The 18511-nt window shown below is 43.6% G+C and overlaps 1 protein-coding gene across 6 annotated transcripts in view; it reads right to left on the reverse strand.

Moving 5' to 3' along the window:
• ZDHHC3 (zDHHC palmitoyltransferase 3) overlaps positions 1–17265 on the reverse strand; it is a 32102-nt gene extending 14837 nt beyond the window's left edge. For 3 of the 6 annotated variants that reach the window (XM_076331022.1, XM_076331019.1, XM_076331024.1), the window contains exons 1-3: positions 17169–17265; positions 5005–5334; positions 2204–2328 (exon numbers count right to left, since the gene is read on the reverse strand). In XM_076331022.1, the coding sequence (XP_076187137.1) occupies positions 2204–2328; positions 5005–5310 (431 nt within the window). In that variant the 5' untranslated portion in view covers positions 5311–5334; positions 17169–17265. Of the gene's footprint in view, positions 1–2203; positions 2329–5004; positions 5335–11359; positions 11537–16964; positions 16995–17168 lie in introns of those variants that run through there. The other 3 variants (XM_076331021.1, XM_076331020.1, XM_076331023.1) reach the window with 3 other exon arrangements.
• Between the last annotated feature and the right edge of the window lie 1246 nt (positions 17266–18511).

Here is an 18511-nt window from a genome sequence, read left to right on the forward strand (position 1 = left end):
AACACGTTCTTATGAGCACGTATGAATAAATAATAGAAAACCTCTCCGTCAGAACAGCTTTGCACTCACTCTACACGGTGGGAGGGGGTAATCCCCAAGGACACATGCTGCGCCTGAAAAACAAATGAGTTGCTATAGCCCTGATCCTAAATGAAAGGTTGGTCAGGCAGGCCCCAGCCTCTCAGCATGGGGCTAGAGGAAGAGCTGCTTCTCCTCAGGCAGGCACGGGTACCCTATTCCCTGCCAGCCCCAGGTGCAGTGGGCAACAAGAAAAGCCTCGTTTTGCTAGAATAAGCAGCTTGAAATGATTTTTGAGCTACATGGGGACTAAAATCAGCTGGCACAGTAAAAACAACTTATCTGCCAGATAACATCATATTTCATACAAAAAGTATCAATTACTGGTTTAAAAAAAAGGGGGGGGGGGAGAGGTGGGGCAGGTGGTGTAAAGCAGGGGGATGCCTCCCTGTGGTTTAATTTACTTTGTGAAGATGTGCACACACTTCCCTTGGGCTCTGAAACAGGTGAGTACCCAAGCAACCTCTTCAATTGCTCCTAGGTTCCAGTTCCCCGGAGGGACAACCTGAAGCAGCCAAGCCAAAGACAACCTCCGTGAAAGAGGTAGCAAAGACTGAGAGGAGAGTTTTTATTCCATGAATACATACCAAAAGGAGTTGGCTGAGAGGCATAACGTGAAACTAGCTGGTGGAAAAGGAAACTCAGAAACTAAGACTGAAACCTACAGGCAGCAGGGATTGCCCATACTCAGACATGCTCCCCCTGCTCAACCACCCAGCTTCCAAATGCTGGAAGGAGTAGTTTTCTGGGCATGGAGGACTCACAAAATAGCATTATGAATCAAAAAGCACTCTGGTCCCTCAGGCATACAGCTAGCAGTACCTCCTGCTGATGCGTATGCACAACCTTGATGTGTGAAAGTCCAATAAATCCCCCTACCCCACAAAAAAATGTTTGACTGAAGATTCTCAACAGCATCAGTGCTCAGTGGATCAGTTTCTCAAATCTTAATGTCTATAAAGTTATCTTAGAGCACAGAAATAAAGACCATGGAGATGAGGTTTTCTGTCTAACCAAAGAGTCTTTTTCATCTACCTACGCTGCGAGTCATCAGCAAGACAGCATTTTAGATGCAAAGTTTCATTCATAATTGAAGAAGTGTCAGAGGGGATTTTACAGTAGCATTAATAAGTGATAGGCACGATCACATTGCTCCTACTGAATAACCAACTCCTGATTTTGATTAAAATAAAACAACAAAAAAAGAAAAACATTTGCAAACTAAAGGTCTGAAAATAAATATGAAAAATGCAAACAGCAGAACAAGTTTGTTCAGCTCAGTACCACGTATTCCCCTCCCCACAAGACCCCTGCATGAATCACCAGTAACCGTGATAAGAAGTTCTCTCAGTACGTATTGGTTTTTAAGTAGGTAAGGAAGGGACACCAGTGCAAACTCATTAACTACTTACTGGAAAGCAGGTTCACTTGTTTTAAAAGCAGAAGAGAATTTTAGGAAGTAGTTATTTTTTTGCTCACTGCCTTTAGTACTAAAAAGCTCACTACCAGTTACTTTCTTCAGGGAAGTTTATCCCACCAAAAAAAGAAAGGACATGACAGATCAGTAGGCATACTGATCTATCACAAAGCACAAAACAAAGTCACAGTACTCAAAGAAAATGTGGAAGTTGGAACTCTTAAAAAAATATATACAGTAACCTGAACTTTATTTTTAACTTAAATACCACTTCTAAATAGAATCTACTGTTAGACAAATGGGTTTGTGAATAAAAACAAAAATAGAAAGGACACTGACCTTCTGAGAGACATTACATTTCATGGATTTCTATGCATTCAGGTATATAATGTCTCTTTTTAAGTCACATTTACATGAAAATTTATGGAATGTCAATTACAGGTCTGGGTGTCAAGGCAGCATTCATTTGAAGTGTTTCTCACTTTGCAAAAAGTGGCCCCAGCCTGCTACAGATGAAAACTTGTCAGAAAAGGCCTGAGATTTTTTCAGAGAAGCTTGAACGTGTCTTGCACTGTTGGCAACAGAATTTGGATGCCAATCTCTCAATTTAACCACTCAAGTCTCAGATTCCAATAACAATTTGAATCAAGGCACACTGGATAATTCTTGAGGTCTTGATAAAAGAGCAGTCCTCAGAAAAAACTTTACCTGCAGTGATGTGCTCTGTCAGGTTTGATGCTACAACACTTTGGGCACTTGTAAACCACCTGTCCTGGCTTTAGCTGTAAACTCTCGATGAACTCCTTTGTGGCATTACCTTTGGGTACAGCACCCTGCAGGGGAAAAAAAAAAAAAAAAAAAAAATCAAACGAGAAGATTAACCTGTGGACGTTACAAGTGCTAAGAACAATAGGATTACTTAAAACTATGGGAGGGGAGGGAAGAGAACGAAATAAAAACTTCCCTAAGATCCACAGAGTTTCAGGAAGAGCAAGATTCAGAAGAAAAATTGAAATGAGGTCCTAATATATGGAACCACATACTTAAACATCGTTTTGGTGGTTTTTGTTTTTTTAAACATCAGTAAATCCTCACTTAAGCAATTAGTCTTTTGTAATCCTATAGTAACCTTAAAATAGTTAAGAATCCTCATCCCTCTCTTCACATCTATCAACAAATTTATCACGCCAGTGTTTCATATCACAAACTGGAAACCACAGATGTTTTATTCCAGTAGAAGCAGCTACTTCTGAAGTATCATTGTGTACATTGTGTACATTAAGAGATGCTGGTAAATGCCTCATGTATTTATAGCTATGCTTCCATTGTGTATTTGTTATTTAAATTAGGGTTTAACATTCAAACAGTGAATATTAAGAATCCTCCCACCTGAATAAGACTAGGCAAAACATTCTTAGCTGTGCAATTCCCACTTTAAAATATGTCTTTGAACAGGTAACGTATTGCTGCTGCAGGAGCCTCAGTTCAAGAGTTTCTAGCCTTTCTCGGGCTCCAAAAAAAAAAGTCATGAAATGTGCTGTATGAAATCGGTGCTGGTACACTGGCACAAATGCACCTCTGTGGATGTATGGCTTTTATACTGAAATAAAACCAGGGATGTAATATTTTAACAGATTTCTGATGGAACAGTCTCTTTTTAACACATCTATACAACCTCCCAACAGCAATAAACAGGAACAATACACATCAATGAGAGAACTGCACGTTAAACCAGTACTATAAGGCTTTCTTGAGCAATCTTCGGGTTTTTCCACAGAAACCTCCCAAGAGGTCTGCCCAATTTAAAAATTACCAAGACCAATTTCCACAAAATGCTACAACTCATGTTCTCTCTCTTTAGTATGCAGCAAAGCTCAAAACCTTAGGAATGTTTTTAGCAAGAACCCACAGGAAGCAGTTCCTGAAAAGCATGACACATGCTATCAATTCTGAAGAATTTAGGTGTTCATTTATTTATAATAAGAGTTCTATTTGTTTGCCTCAGCAGTGCTTTCTGTTTCATTCTGATCCTGGACATGCCTCTGGTTCTCCATGTCCCGGCAGCTTCCTTCATCCCTGACTCGCACTGTTTGCCAGATACTGCTGCATCCCCTCACTTTATCTTCCCTCCTCCATTTTGTTTAGCTGACTTCCTCATTAAAAAAAAAACCAAAATCCCACTGGCTCTCACCATCCACACACAAAAATCCCATCACACACTAGGAATTAACATATCTTTTCCCAATTACTTTGCATAGAGATTGTATCTGCTTCTCCAACACTGCTTGCCCAGCCTGCTTCAGAATACAGCTTTTGTTTCAGAAGAGTTCCTGCTAACCCTGCAAAATAATTCCAGCGACCTGAAGGTCCCTAGGCATTAAAGCCACACAACATACAATAATTAACGACAACAAGAACCCCTAGGATATAAACTATATAACAAACTGCTGCAACCTTCTATTCCTGAGTCCAATGACCAGGAGTTTCAGAGCCTCAACTCAACTGCTTACAGTTCTGCCCAGCAGCAGTAGCGTGCAATGAATCAGTCTTTACCATAAACTGTGAAACTACCCAAAATCAAGCCATTTCTGCAGTGCTGTGGCTTCTGGGAGAGCTGGCAACTAAGAAACAAAGATTACACTTAAGTTTTAATGGCACCTAACAAGGTTTCAAGTAGGAAATGACATTTGGAAGGAATACTTAAGTATCAGAGGCACACCACCATTCCCAACAGCAACAAGAACATGCAGGAGGAAGGGGCCAAGAAGAGTCCAAGCTTGTTTTTCCTTCCACTGACTAGTGGAGATGGGGTTTTGAACTGAATCTACTGTCCAGAGGTTATTAAGCAAAATAAACCATCACAGGCCACTCAGAACAAGCATCATGGTACTAAACTGTATCTTCTCGCTAGCTGAAAGACGAGAAAGCAGCAGACCAGATCTCTCATAAAGCAATGTCCTACGGAGACATACAAGGGGGTCTTACAACCCTGACGCTTCCCGCCTGCCTAAGAACTGTCAGCTCTTAGCATGCTCACATAGTATTTATTTCAGCATGGTTCACTAAACTCAACTAAATCACTAGTATGAGAGATGGTAACATGGCTTTTCAAAACAACACACGTTCTACTCCATTCTGCTGAAGCAATACGTGCCAAGGCAGACAACCAAAACCAGCTTTTCCAGCTTTCTTGTTTGTCAAGACACAACAAGCCACAAACATGAGATCTGCCACTGGGGAGAAAACAGCGTCAGAGAGAAACACTCTCCTTCCCAGTGCAAAAAGAAGAGCTGCTCACATAATGGGAATCTAAAGCTGGGTCCTTGACTTTGCATCTGACTTGAGTGGGATGAGAAATTAGCATACCACATCAGCAGCCTCACTCAGCAGGCTGACACACAAAAGTTACTTAAATCTGCCGCTCACTTGGCAACTGAGTTACCCAACATCTAGCAGACAAGAAAAACACCGCCTGTTTCTTTGAGACATATATAGAGAGAGATACTTACTGGATCTGTCAGCATAGCACGAAAATGTGAAGCCAAAGCGAGGAAAGCCAAGGTGTTGAACAGTGTGCCATTGATGACACTATAAACATAATCCCTCGATGGAACTAGCATGACAAGAAGAACTACAAAGTCGGCATAGAACACCAGCATCCAGGTAACGACAGCACATGCAATACCACAGCCATCTCGAATAAACCACATTGTTCCCAGGGAAGCGTGGCTAGGAGGTGGAACACACTTTTCTGGCTGGAGGTATTCAGGTTTCCTTTCAATATCTCTGAAGCGGTGGACTGGAGTAATCATCATAGGCTATTATGTCCATACTTGCATCTGAAAGAGAGTCAGAAACAGTGTTCACTGCTTTGCAAGACATGTAGACCTCCGTTCGCATAACGGCATGGGGATCACGTGGGAAATTCCAAATTGCAGAAAGTGAGTTGAAAAAGCAAAAAAGGTAAATAAATCAAACACAAAATAATGGATTTTGAAACCAGACTCTTGCGCTTATCAGAACACTTCTTACTCAGAAGACTCTCTAAGTGCTTTCAAGACTTGCTTAATTACACATTAAATCCACCGGTGTGCCACCTCCACTCCCCCCAGAGGAAAGGCAACAAGTGTTTTAATGAAGAGAACAGTGATCAGATAGGTGCCAACAGGAGCTGCCACAGCAGGAACTGAAGCAAGAACTGGACACTGTCATGTGAGGAAAAAAGTAAAGACCTGGCACAGCTGGCAGGGTCCCTTTTTGCTGCATCAGACCTGGGGAAGGGAAGGGTCTCTCCTACAGATACTGGGAAGCTTAGCAAGTGGAAGAGGTTTCCTTTCTCCTTATCCATTGATGCACCGCTTTGGGGTAAAACTGCAAAAACAAACCACTGCGAAGTTACAGTGGCAGGAACTGCTGAAGAAGCAGCAGACCAGGCAAAGATCTTGATAGGAATTTCTAGTCTTGCCTGGAGGATGCTCTTCCCGAACAACAGCTGTCTCCCACTCTCACCTCCTCCTTTGGCTTTACGTCCCTCTTAAGTCTTCTACTTTGCCATGCTTCTCCCACCACCTTTGCTCCATCCCTCGATGGCATTCATTTAACCTGCCCTTTAACATTCCTAGCCAAGTCCACTCCACTGCAATAAGGGCACTAACATGACGCTGCCGTCGCCCCGTCCTCCCCATCTCTGCAGGCACCTTGCCCATCCAGAAGGTAAGGTCCAGAAACTGTACTACACCAGGTATGCACGGTGCTTACTGTAGTCTCAGTGTAACTCTCACCAAACGTAGGCATTTGAGAAAACAAAAAAGGTGCTCATAAGACTTTGGCAGGGGATCAATCAATCTGCACTGTGAACTTACACCACTCAGTGTTAGAGCACACCTGGAATGCTACACTTTGAAAGCGGCTCTTTATACACCCAGCAACTTCTTCCAAAGACACTTCTTAACAGAGTATTTGCACAATGCTGTGAACGCTCAAAAACACTACAACCTCTACATAAAGACCCACCTCCTACAAAAACGGATACAATAATTTTACTACCAAATACACTGAATAGCATATACCTGAACAGAAGGGTTCAACCTCCTCGTATGTCAACATGTAAGGATTATTCTCACTGCTTTGCAAAAAATAGAGTGCATTTTTCCATTTTAATTCAAAGAGAGACAATGTTCACCATTAATTATGTTTTCTGCCAGAAAAGTTCATACTGAAGCTATTTTTGAGTTTAATTGTTAAAGAAGTGACACTGTTGCCTAGACAAAATGGATAAATTTTATAGAAATTTTATAGTAAGAGGATCGCAAACATACCTAGGACCTTAAATTTCTCTCAAAACTTTTATGGCTAAGTTCTGTCAAGTTCAAGGGGAAAGCTCTATTTTGCATAACACCAACCTAAATGGAGACACTATTGCCCCTACCTAGATAGGGAAGGATGGTAGCTTGCTTTCTAGTTGTTATTTCAAGAGGACCAAATTCATAAAGGACAATTAGTCTTTCACAGCCAAAGATGAAGGTTATTAATGAGCAGGGTGATTAATTACATCCAAGCACAAAAGTGATGAGCTTGTGCATGTTAGTGCAAGTGACATGGAAGAGAGGTGACTGGAACTGCTACTGCCACAGTGAGAGGCCAAAGACAGGAGCACAAAGTTTCTAGGTGCACAGAAGTGGATGAACCAGGCCATTTACAATATTTGTTTTCTAATATAACTGGAATAAATAAACTAGAAGAATTAGGTATTTTCTTATATTTCTGCTTTGAGCATTTAGTATGCTGCCAAGTGAGAGAGTTTAAGATGTTTTATGACCCTGAAGAAAGTTGCATGGATTAATGTTAAAGCGTATCAGTCTTATCTTTATACATACATCACACAGAACAGAAAAATCAAGATAAAAATGTGCACATGCGGATCTCATTTACTTTGGCGAGAAAAAAACCCCAAAACCTGTCTCCTCCTCATTCACAAAATTCACATACCACACTGTAATTACTTCGTATTTTAACCACAGCTATAGTTTAGCCTCATGACTCCTGATACTTAGGGAGACAAGCTATGTAATTTTCAGAAACAGTAATTACCCAAACAATCTGGTGGTCTGAGTTCAGATATATCTATACCTACTAGTAAATCCATACCTTTTCCCCAGTTTTTCACAACTTCTGTAAGGACGCTTATGTATGCACATATTCACACAGACTCAACACGTATTTTAAAGACCCAATCCCTCCCCTCCCCCAAGGAAACAGGTTAACCTTCACTGCATTATTTAATATTCTTATTAAAATTGTTATGCTGGTTTGCCAGCTCAAAGTAAAGCTGACATTATTAAAGACTCATGCCTGACAACAATGTTTAGTTGACAGCAACATCATTTTGCATTAAAAAATAAGAAATAAAACAGTAATTTAGGTGTTCAATTTTCAAACGAAAGTCTTAGACTTGACACATCAGGTGCAGTAACAAGCTGGGATAGTCCTGAACACAGACTTTTGGGATTTTTTGCCTAGACTCTGAGCCTTCCCCTCCCCCCCCCCCCGAGGTTTGTTTCCCAAAGCAAAGGAATGAAACGGTCACAGGAAAAGCAAACTCCTGTTTAACAGTGGAATTAGTTTTACAAGTCACCTTAAGGTCAGTAATTAGTAGAGAGTGACTGAAAGCTAGACAATTACATAGTGATGAAAACTGTGGGTTTAGTCCTGAACAGTGCACTTCAGCAGTCAAATAAAGATTCATCTCTCTTGCAAATGCAGGAAGTGGTTTCACTCCAGTAAGAGTTCTACAGCTCTCTCAGAAATTAGTGAGCTAAACTGAAGGGGGAAAAAAAAAAGCTATTGCTGTGGAACCGTCTAAGGAGAAACTGGAAGGAGCCTTGAGGCACCTCAGTCTGAAAGTCTGGGGACTTGTTTCTGCAGTGCAGTAAGGAAGCGGTTAAGAGGACACAGCTCAGGCCTCCAATTCTGACTTCTGCCTGGAGGACAAATTTGTTATTTAATGCACTTTGTTATTTAATGCTTGCTTTAGAGGCATCATCAGGTGACAAAATGAAAAATCAGTAATCATTATTTGAGAAATACATATGTGTTTTAGTGTACATTAACTTAGAGTGAAGTTACAAGAGCCTGGAGTCTCAGCTTCTCTTCTACATGACCTGGGTTTTGTTTTTTTTTTTTTAATTCCTTGTTCTTACATACACAAACATCTGTTTTTGTTTATGTTGTCCAACCTGGTATTTTCATATAAACAATACCCCCCAAAAAAAGATTGTAGGGGGGAGGAAGCAGTACCTTGCCCTTACTGGCCTGCCCTTGACTCATGCTGCATATGAACTTAATTTATAACACACAGATGGAGTATGTCGGTCCCTCCTGCTCTGGAGCAAACAATATGTGAACAATGAAGGCAAAGGGCTTAAGGACTTAATCAGGGTGTCAGGCTACAAGAGAGGCCACTAGGTAAGTGTGAGACAAAATGACAACACACAGATCAATTTAGCTTAATGACATGTCAGAGCAAAGACTTTTTCTTCTTTTTTATCCGGAAGGCATTTGGCATTAATGGAATAATCAAAAAAACATGTAATATACAAATTAGAAATGTAAATAAACCAAATTAAAATCCACTTCCTGCTACAATGAACACTTAAAATATGCTATTACATCCTATATAAATGAAGTAACTGCCTTTTGACCTGCCATAAGCCATGTCACAAAATCTATTTTTTAATGGCCTGTGACCGCCAAAGAATGCATTAAGAATGAACTAATGAATGATGTGGGCCTTCACCCAATGTGTACCTGAAAGCTACCTGAGGTTCTGATGTTATAAAACTTACACCCAGCTTAACGCCATCATCATTGTCACCCAGCTGATTTTCATGCAATTACTCATGCTAGTGAAGTCAAGCACATGGGTATGACTTGCAAAACTACAGTATTACTATGTACATTGTAACAATTTCCTCTATTAGAAGTCCATTAACATTAAACTTTAGGAAAAGGTTACATTTTGTCATATGAACCAAGTGAATTTCAAGTTCTGCTAATTATATGAAAACAATTCTGAAAAAGAAAAAAAAAAAAGAATGAGTCCATGGCAGATCATGTGCATTTTTTGAGGTTTTCAATTTGGGTTTTCACATACTTTAAAGAGATACTTCAGAACAGCTTTTATGACACACACAGAACCAGAGTTCATTGACAGTATTTTGAGAGCTGGCAAACAACACTAAAGTTAACTTTTTATCGTCATCAAAAGGAAGCAAACATACGTAACCAGTCATGTTATATTCACAACAGCTAAACTAAGGCCATCTAGATCCACAGGACAGGATGTCCCTTTAAATAAAACCAAAAAAACCTAGATAGACAGATAGATAGAAACTGCAAGAGAGTTCATTTTGAAGTTTATTTCATTTTTTCTGTACATAAAACTGCATTGATTAAACATTGCATATTTAATCTTCCTTTGCAACAGAAATGAGAGAAAGTGCATTTTTTTAACTAAGACGATATTTACCTATGCTTCTCCTGCCACACTTTCATACAGCCCAAATCTAACAACAAGCCTGTCAAGACTTGCCAAAGCAAGTTCTAGCAGGGATAATAAGGAAATAGCAGTATTCATATATTTTTTCCTAATGGCTTCTGCAAAGCCTAAAAAGCTTTATCTGATCAGGAGTGGAACAAAACAGCCCAGCTATGCTGAGAATTTTTGGCAGTCTCCTACAGATTCATCCAGATATCCATCAGCATGGCAGTTTCTAACCCCTGGTTTACAAAACCTTGGAGGGTCAATGGGACATTTCGAACAGGTCTGTGAAAGGCAGCTAAAAAAAGGAAGCCTATTATTAGCAGACTTAAATTTGCTAGAGAGAGCTGTACTTCCATTGGAATATTTTCGGGACTCCACACGTGGTTAAAAAAACCCCAACAACAACAAAAAAAACCCAAACAAAACAAACCCAACCCCAATCACGTCAAAAACTACTCCTCTCAGGTTAAAATGGCAAAAGCAACAGGGAAGGATCAGGCACGGGGCTTAACACTGCACTGACGGGACACCCGATGACTCAGATCAAAATGTCACAGGGCAAAGTCAATACTGCTAGCCCTACTCCAGCCACCCAAGGAGCAGGGTAACTGGATTATGCCCAGTGCAGATAATTTTTCATATTTCTTCTGGAAATTCAGGCCACATTAAGGAGTACAGTTTCAGCTTAAGTACTACATTACCAGCTACGCATTTGCTTTTAGCAAGAGGCTCATAAACGTCTCAGATTCCCCTGAACCCTTTGGCTACTGAAGTCATGCAATTTCAACAGTTTCAGTTCCCATACTGAAGAAAAATGGCATAAAGAAATCAGAATGTGAATTATATTAAATCCATTAAAAATAACCTTTAAAAATTACAAAGCTTAAAACAAACTTGTGTTTTCCGAGACTAAATGCACAGGCTTGGACTACCTGCCTTGCAAAGGGGGATAGAGAGCACACAAAACCAGACGGTAACCCAGTTATAACATTTTTCTATACCTGAAGGCAGTAAGTGGCTATATTACAATGTTGCTTTATAGTCACAGTTTAGAAAACCATCTACATCATTAACTATTTTGATGACTCATGATTCATTATTTTTTATTTTTAATTTATTTATTTATTATTTTGAAGAGGCCATGCGTGAACAAGACCTTAGTAAAAATGGATCACACTAAAATCACATTTTTATTATTTTTATTAGAAGCATCTTATTAGAGGGCAAGATTTAATTGAAGTCATGCATTTCTGAAGAATACATTTGAACAGGAGTATGAAGGGAACTTCTCCCTTAGGAGAGCAGGGGGAGGTGGAAATTACCTCAAAGACATCTGTCAGATCTAGAAACTCCATCCTGAGGGCCTGGATCGGGCTGAGACTGACGGGCTCAAAAGAGACGCAGCCACATAAGGCACAAACTCCACAGCTCTCCTCTCATTTACATCAGTGCAAACAAGAAGCAACTTCAACAGTGCCAGAGGAATTCCATTAGTAGAACTGTAAGGAAAATAAGGCCATTTTTTCTCAATTAAAACCATGTTTTTTTTCCTGTCCTAATGTTTGTGGTACGCAATCTCTCAGGACAGATAGTAACAGCTTCCTGGTTAATGTCTATATCATTTCTGTTTAACTAATGGATATGTATTGTATAAATAAATTATAATGCAATAAAGACTGACCTAAGAGTTTGAGTTATCTGGTAAGCAATTGCACCCTCACCTACAAGGCCTGTCAGCTGCTAGTCTGAGCAAAGGAGAGGAGACAAAGACAATGTAGTTACTGTCCAAGGTACAAAAACACTGGACCGCTATGGATGAGTGACAAAATTGGGGCAACATCTAGGAACAGGACACAAGTCACAAGGGCAGTAGAGACTAAGGTCAGACTCAGACCTGACTTGGTCTGATCACAAAGTTAGTGATCTTAATAAGCTTTTGATCAGAGATGGAAGGTACTTCATAAAACTGTCATTAAGTACGAACCATTACAAAATAACTTATGATAGCTTTTTAACTATCAGAGCTGCAAGGGCAACAGAGAAATTCTGTCACTCCAATCTTACAGTTTCCCGATAGACTAAATACACACAAGCTACTTAACTTATGTAAAAAGAGAAATATCAATCCTGAACATATAAATACAAACCAGCGTTGTGGCATTCCCACCTATCTGGAGTAAGTATCAGAAGGAAAGAGCAATCTTGCAGAAGGGCCTGCACTGGGAAACAGAAAACAACAAATGGAGGTGTCATGCTTTCCCACAGCACTGCAGTTATCCTGAATAGACAGCCTTATGAGAGACAAACCAGGAGAAACTGTCCTGGTCTCCTAGACAGCTTTGTGATTTTGATGCTGACTCAGGACTTAAAACAGCAAGCCACTGGATTAAGGGAATTTAAGTTCTCAGTTTGCCCTATATCAACTTTTAAAAAAAAAAGAAAAAAAAAGAAAAAAGGGAAAGACAAAAATTAAAGGGGGAAGGTTTGTCTATACAACTGGTATTATTTTTAGCATCTATTTTAAAAACTACACTGCTTTCATGGCAAAAGGAACATATTTTCCACAGAAGCAGAAAAGAGTTGCAGCTTTAAAGTTTTAATCACAGTAAGAAGCTGGCAGAACCATCCTAGTCTAAAAAAGTATTCTGAGTATTATCTTTCAAGGCAGAAAGAGTACCTTAACTATCAGGCATACCTTTTCACGCAGGTGGTCTAACCCAGGATTTGGCTCTCACCTGCTTCTGCTACAGCCCTCCCTTCACAAGCATGAACAAGTCACTCAGTCTCTCCGTATTTTATTCCCCCACTTGTAGTTTACACTTCTTCCCTACCATATAGGGGTAGGGAAGATACAGGTATGAAGGCTGTAAGGCATTTAGATTTTAAATCTGAATACTACACCTAAGCAGGTATCTAAACCAAATATAGAAAGACACAGGGCATAAATTAAAATAGCGCATTAATAAAACAGGGACCAAAAAAATTATCACCTCTACCCTGAAAAGGCCTGAAGTGAAAATGATGATTGTCACGATCCACCTCTGCGATGTTAAGAGCTAGCCTAGAAGAAACCTATGCTGCTACTTCAGAGAACTGGAAAAACCTGCAGGTTCAAAGTTGCTGTATGTTAAAGCTTTTGAAATACAGTAAAGAACTTCTGAGCTAGCATTACAAGCACAAGTGATCCCTGTCTCCATAAAAAATACAATTTCTGTGTGTAAACATTAATTTTGTTATCCTTTGAAATACTGAGAGTTGGAGACCAGACTAACTGCAATACATAGTATATTGCTTATCTATTCTATGCTATATTGGACATCAGTGATTCAAGTAGTCATTGCAAAGACGACGTATATCACATTACTATCTCCCTTTATCGCCTGCTATAGCCCTCTGATCTCTGTATCTATGGTATGGTACTACTGCCTTCCTACTAGGATTGTAAATGTTTCATTGTCTTTTTTTTTTTTTAAATAGCATAGTACTTCACAGTACCTTTATTCACTCTTACTGTTTCAACTTGAGCCCATTTGTTTTAACTTCTGCATGCTGCACCACGTTTAAGATTGGTTGCCCCTGTCAGTTCTCCATTATTGCAAAACTCACAGCCAAATTTCACAAACATGCCATCCACCACCGGGCTAGCAGCAAAAACATCAACAAGGGCCTTGCATTTCCTCCCATTCAACATTCCTCTCTTGTCCAAGGGTATTAACACTGAGTTTTCTGTGTCCTTGTTTTACTTGCTGTTACAGCTCTTCAAACAGCAATTCCCAACATTTTTCTCGCTGAACCCTGCTGCTGTAGCCTTCCTTCTCGTTTCCTTACTTTCCCACCCCTATCCTCTGCTTTTTTTTTTTTTTCTCCTCCTTGCACTCCTACTCCTTATCCTGTAACAGCACCAGTTCTGTATGGTCACCTTGTAACCTGGTGGGATTAAGAGATATGGGGCTATAAACCTAAATAAATCTCTCTCCAGTCTCCAGAAGCACTCCCAAGCACCCCCCACCCTGGGGGCACAGCCAGAAGCAGGTGAAAGGAGTTAACCTGCCAGTGCTCCTGTGGAGCAAGAGCCAGCACCTAGCTGCACCTTGCACCTCACTAGCTGGGAACTGCTGCTGTATGAGGAGGCCTTTGGCACCCACAGCCTGCAGAGGCAAGCTGGCTCACTCTTTTGGACTCCCTCTCAAAAGGACGATGTGTAAACTGTTACTGGCAGACTTGCTGCACTGCAGTTCCAGTCAAGTTACAGGCTATCTTTTTTTCTTATTGTCTGCACAACCCAGGAAATATGCAGCTCTAATTAGGAAAGCTTTAACTTCTCATTTTCTCTAATGCAACCTTAAGTTTCAGATTAGTTAGATGCACAAGTCAAATACAATGTTCCAGGTACCATCGTTCACATCTCATTTGCTTCAACCAGCTAAGCACAGGACAGGGAAAATAAAAACTGACAACAAGCTTTCCTATGTTGTCATATTTTACATTACCTGCTGTCTTCTCTCAGGAAGGCAGAAAAACTGTATTCCAGAATACCACCCTAAGAAAAAGGTCATGTCTACACCACAGAGGGACCAGAGAAAACCGTAAGCTCAGTCAATTAACATCTGCAGAGATTGGCTGAGCTACAGCCAAGCCATTTTCAGACTGACACCAGTATGGGTGCCCATTACCTACCCTGTAGTCTCCTCTACAGGAAAGAGAGCCCATTATAGGTGTATGGGAAATGTCTGCATGAGCACGCTTCATGGCTGCATGAACAAGTTTCCCTGAAATAATGCAACACATGGGTTTAAACTGCATTGACTAGGCGACACTCCTAGCTCCTATTCTGTTTGAGAAGCACAGCAACCCACCCATCAAGAAAAATAAATTCCTATTAGATAGAAAAAAGAGATTCACCAAAGCTGACCTAACATTGCCCAGGCTACATGCACGCTATCAGACTATCAGTTGTTCCCCTTTGCTGACACAAAGAAACTGCCCAGAAAAGACACATAACTACTTGGGCACAGCAGACCAGCACCTGCTGAGGAGTTAAGCATTCATCTTCTTGCAACCTGCTCCCAATAGCTGCATTAAATTACGTTTTGACATTTTTGTCTACTACCAAACAAGCAATTTCAAATAGAAATACACACTCTGCCTGTAAGTACAATACTTAAAATGAAAACTAAAAAGGAAGCAGAAATGTATGCAAAAATACCCAGGAAGTGTTAAATGTTGCAACAAATATTTCAGCTTTTAGGCAGACCTTACATTTGTCCTTTTATTAACCTATAACCGCACACAGCTTCTGGTCACACCTTCTAAATCTCAGTGAGCATTCAGTCAAACGCAACTTACTACCACAAGCAGCTCCCATTGGTATGACAAATACTATTGCGTCAGTGAGAGAGCACTAAGAGCTACGCTGACAGAGTCGTAGTGTTTGAAGGACCAGATCTTTATTGCACATGGGGCTGCATTTTCAAAGACATATGAATTAATGTGTGGCTCGCCTTATAATGACTCTTATCACTGAAATGCCTGTAACACTATACAAAAGACTTACTTGTTGCTTTCACTAAGCGAAGAAAAACACAGTACTCACCAAAGCCTTGCTATCTACACTACCAGGCATTGGAGGCAGTTACTCAACTGCACCCCGCCAGCCCCTTCTCTGGGATTCCACTGTATCAGAACGACCATCCGAATTTGGGCTCCTTTCCTACAGATGCGACATTGCACACCTTTGCTGTGTCAGGAGTCTGGCACACAATCTCTTTCTCACACCCTGAAAAATATAGTTTATCTTTTCTGAATCAGGATCAAAGGAAAGAAATATAAACAAGCTCTGCTGTCCATCCAGCATCCCTCACTGGCACGCAGGCAGCAGGAGAGCGCACCAGAGACCAGACTGCTGCTTCCTCCCCCGTGCCTATGTTTTCTGTTTTCTTGAAGATTGCTTTCCAATGAGCCATTGTGAGTGCTCACTTCTTCCTAAAAATTACTTGTCAGAAGTACTCCAGTAATACTTAGAAGCTGCTGTTTAGAAACGGTCCAGATTACTTCCCATTAACATGTAACTCACAATCTATTTCAACCAAACCCGGCACAGTACAGCGCCACGATTTCAACACAGATTACTCCCGATGCTCAAGTCGCAACTGCCCTACGGTCCCATCGGACAGCCGCAGTCAAACGCTGGGTGACCATGGCCATCTCTGAAGCGAGAGGGTCCGCTCCACTGTCCAGCCGCTCGCTGATGGACATGTTTCATCACTGCAACTCATTAACAGATTACAGGACCCCGTTTCATCACTGCAATTCAGTAACAGATCTCAGGACCCCAAGGAAATTGCTGGAGGCTCCGATTTTAAATTTCCTGCCGAGGCGACGTTCCGCTGCTCTGAACGGCCCCCGGAGCAGACCTAAATCACGTATTTAGCCCAGTATTATTCAACATATTTAGCCTCGCAGTATTGAAAGACCAGCGCTGGAAGCCGGCGGATCGGACGGAGGCGAGGAGCGAGCGGGAGCCCACCTCCCCTTTTTCGACCGATGCCAACAGCTCCAGGAGACGCCGCTGCGGGACGCGACCCGCCGCCCTGCACGCCCAGCCCCTGCCCGGGGCCCCGGCGGAGGCAAGCGGGGCACCGAGCGGCCCTTGGCCGGCCGCGCCACCCCCCCGCGCCCGCACCGCAAAGGGGCTACGCGGGGAGCGGGCGCCGGACGCACCGGTAGGGCCGGGGGGCGGCGGGTCGCGCGGCGCAGGCGGCGGGCGCGGCCCCCGCCTCAGCCCCGGCGGCGGGATGGCCGCGCCGCGCCGATCCCCTCAGGCGGGCGACGGCGGCCCGCTCCCGCCCCCCTCCGCCAGCGCACACCTGCCCGCGCGGGCGCGGCGCGGCGGGCCGCCCCCCCCCCGCTGTCAGTCGCACCACCTACCCCACAGGCCGCCGCCGCCGCGGGTCCGGCGCGCGCCCCGCCGCCCCCACGCCGCGCGGGCGAGCGCACGCCGCCACGCAGCGCCGCGCCCCGCCGGCCAACGCTGACCCGCGCGGCGCCGCGCCCCATCCGCCCCGCCGCACCGGGCAGCCGGCGCGCGGCAGCGGCACGGCCCCCCCCGCTCCCTCCCCCACCGCCCCTTACGCTGGCTTGGCGAGGAGGTGGGGCGGCCGCCGGCAGGAACCAGGAAGTGAGCGGCGGCGGGAGGCAGCGCGCACCCCTGCCCTTCCCGTGCCGGCCCTTCCCCGCCCCGCCGCCGGGCGCGGCGCGGGGGGCTCCCCGGCCCACGGACGGGCACCGGCGCCGCGCCCGGCGGGGCTCGGCCCAGCCGCCGGGGTGCCGCAGGGCCCCGTGTGGCCGGGGCGCGCGCCTGTGCCTAGTGCGCATTTACGTCTCAGGCGTGCGGGAGGGGTGTGTGTGGGAAATGCGGATTTGTGAGGGAAAAATAACCGTTTTCTTTTTTTTTTTTTTAACATGGGGAACAGATGGGCTTCACTGCGCACCTCGGAGCCCCAGACGAGTTGGGGTGTTTTTGGTTTGCAGGTATCCAAAATCCTACGGCATCCACGAGGACAGAGCGTATCGCTGCAGGTGGAATCACGCCCAGGCACCTGCCCGCTCGCAGGCAGCGCAGTTGTTCAGTTCGCGGGACGCTCTCCCTTTCGAGGCACTACTTCCAGCGTTTACGGCGTCGCCAGGCATCAATCATGGGGCACGAATTTTGACGTTCCAGGTGGCTCCCTCAGGCTGGCTTTATTTCAGCCAGCGCATGTCATCCATTTACCATAATGAGGTTAGAAGAAAAGACGTTGCTTTGCCCTTGTTACAAAACAAACAACCGGCGTTCTTTTTGTCTGATGACCTTCACTGTTGCCTCGTGTTGGGGATGGAAATTTCAGTGCGCTAGGAACCGCTCTTTAAAGCAAGGGGATGCCTTCTGCCATCCCGGAGGAAAAACAAGCCAGACCTGGGCTTCTCCAGCCTTTGGAAAACTGCTGTTTGCACGTAAACACGATTTGCTAGCTGAGCCTCTGCCCTACCGAGAATTTGACTCGCGTTAAGTAGACTCCAGGCTGGGATGGCAGGGGGGAAAATCACTCCTTCCTTGCAGTTGGAACTGTTAGCTGCTGTGGGCTAAGCCATGAGAGGGGCAGGACTGGGAGCCAGAATCTCTCTGTGCCCTCGGTGGGAATCATAGGGTGCACCTGCATTAAGGCTTTATTTCAGATCAGGAATTCACTTTTACAAGGGAGTTTCCAATTTCTCCTTACCGTAGTTTGGCTCACAGTGTGGAATGCGAGGACACAAGAATCGCACTGCGGGGTCAGACGAAGGGTCCATCTGTGCTGGATGGCAGCATTGGCAGATGCTATTTATGGAGAGCGTACGAACCAGGCCCCTTTTCCGCATGGACACTGCCTTTGCCTGGCACTCCCCTGGGCCAGGAAGGAGGCCTGGCCCTGCTCACCTCCTCAGGGTCAGCGGGG

This window comes from Aptenodytes patagonicus, chromosome 2, assembly GCF_965638725.1.
Source record: "Aptenodytes patagonicus chromosome 2, bAptPat1.pri.cur, whole genome shotgun sequence".
Classification (NCBI taxonomy): domain Eukaryota; kingdom Metazoa; phylum Chordata; class Aves; order Sphenisciformes; family Spheniscidae; genus Aptenodytes; species Aptenodytes patagonicus.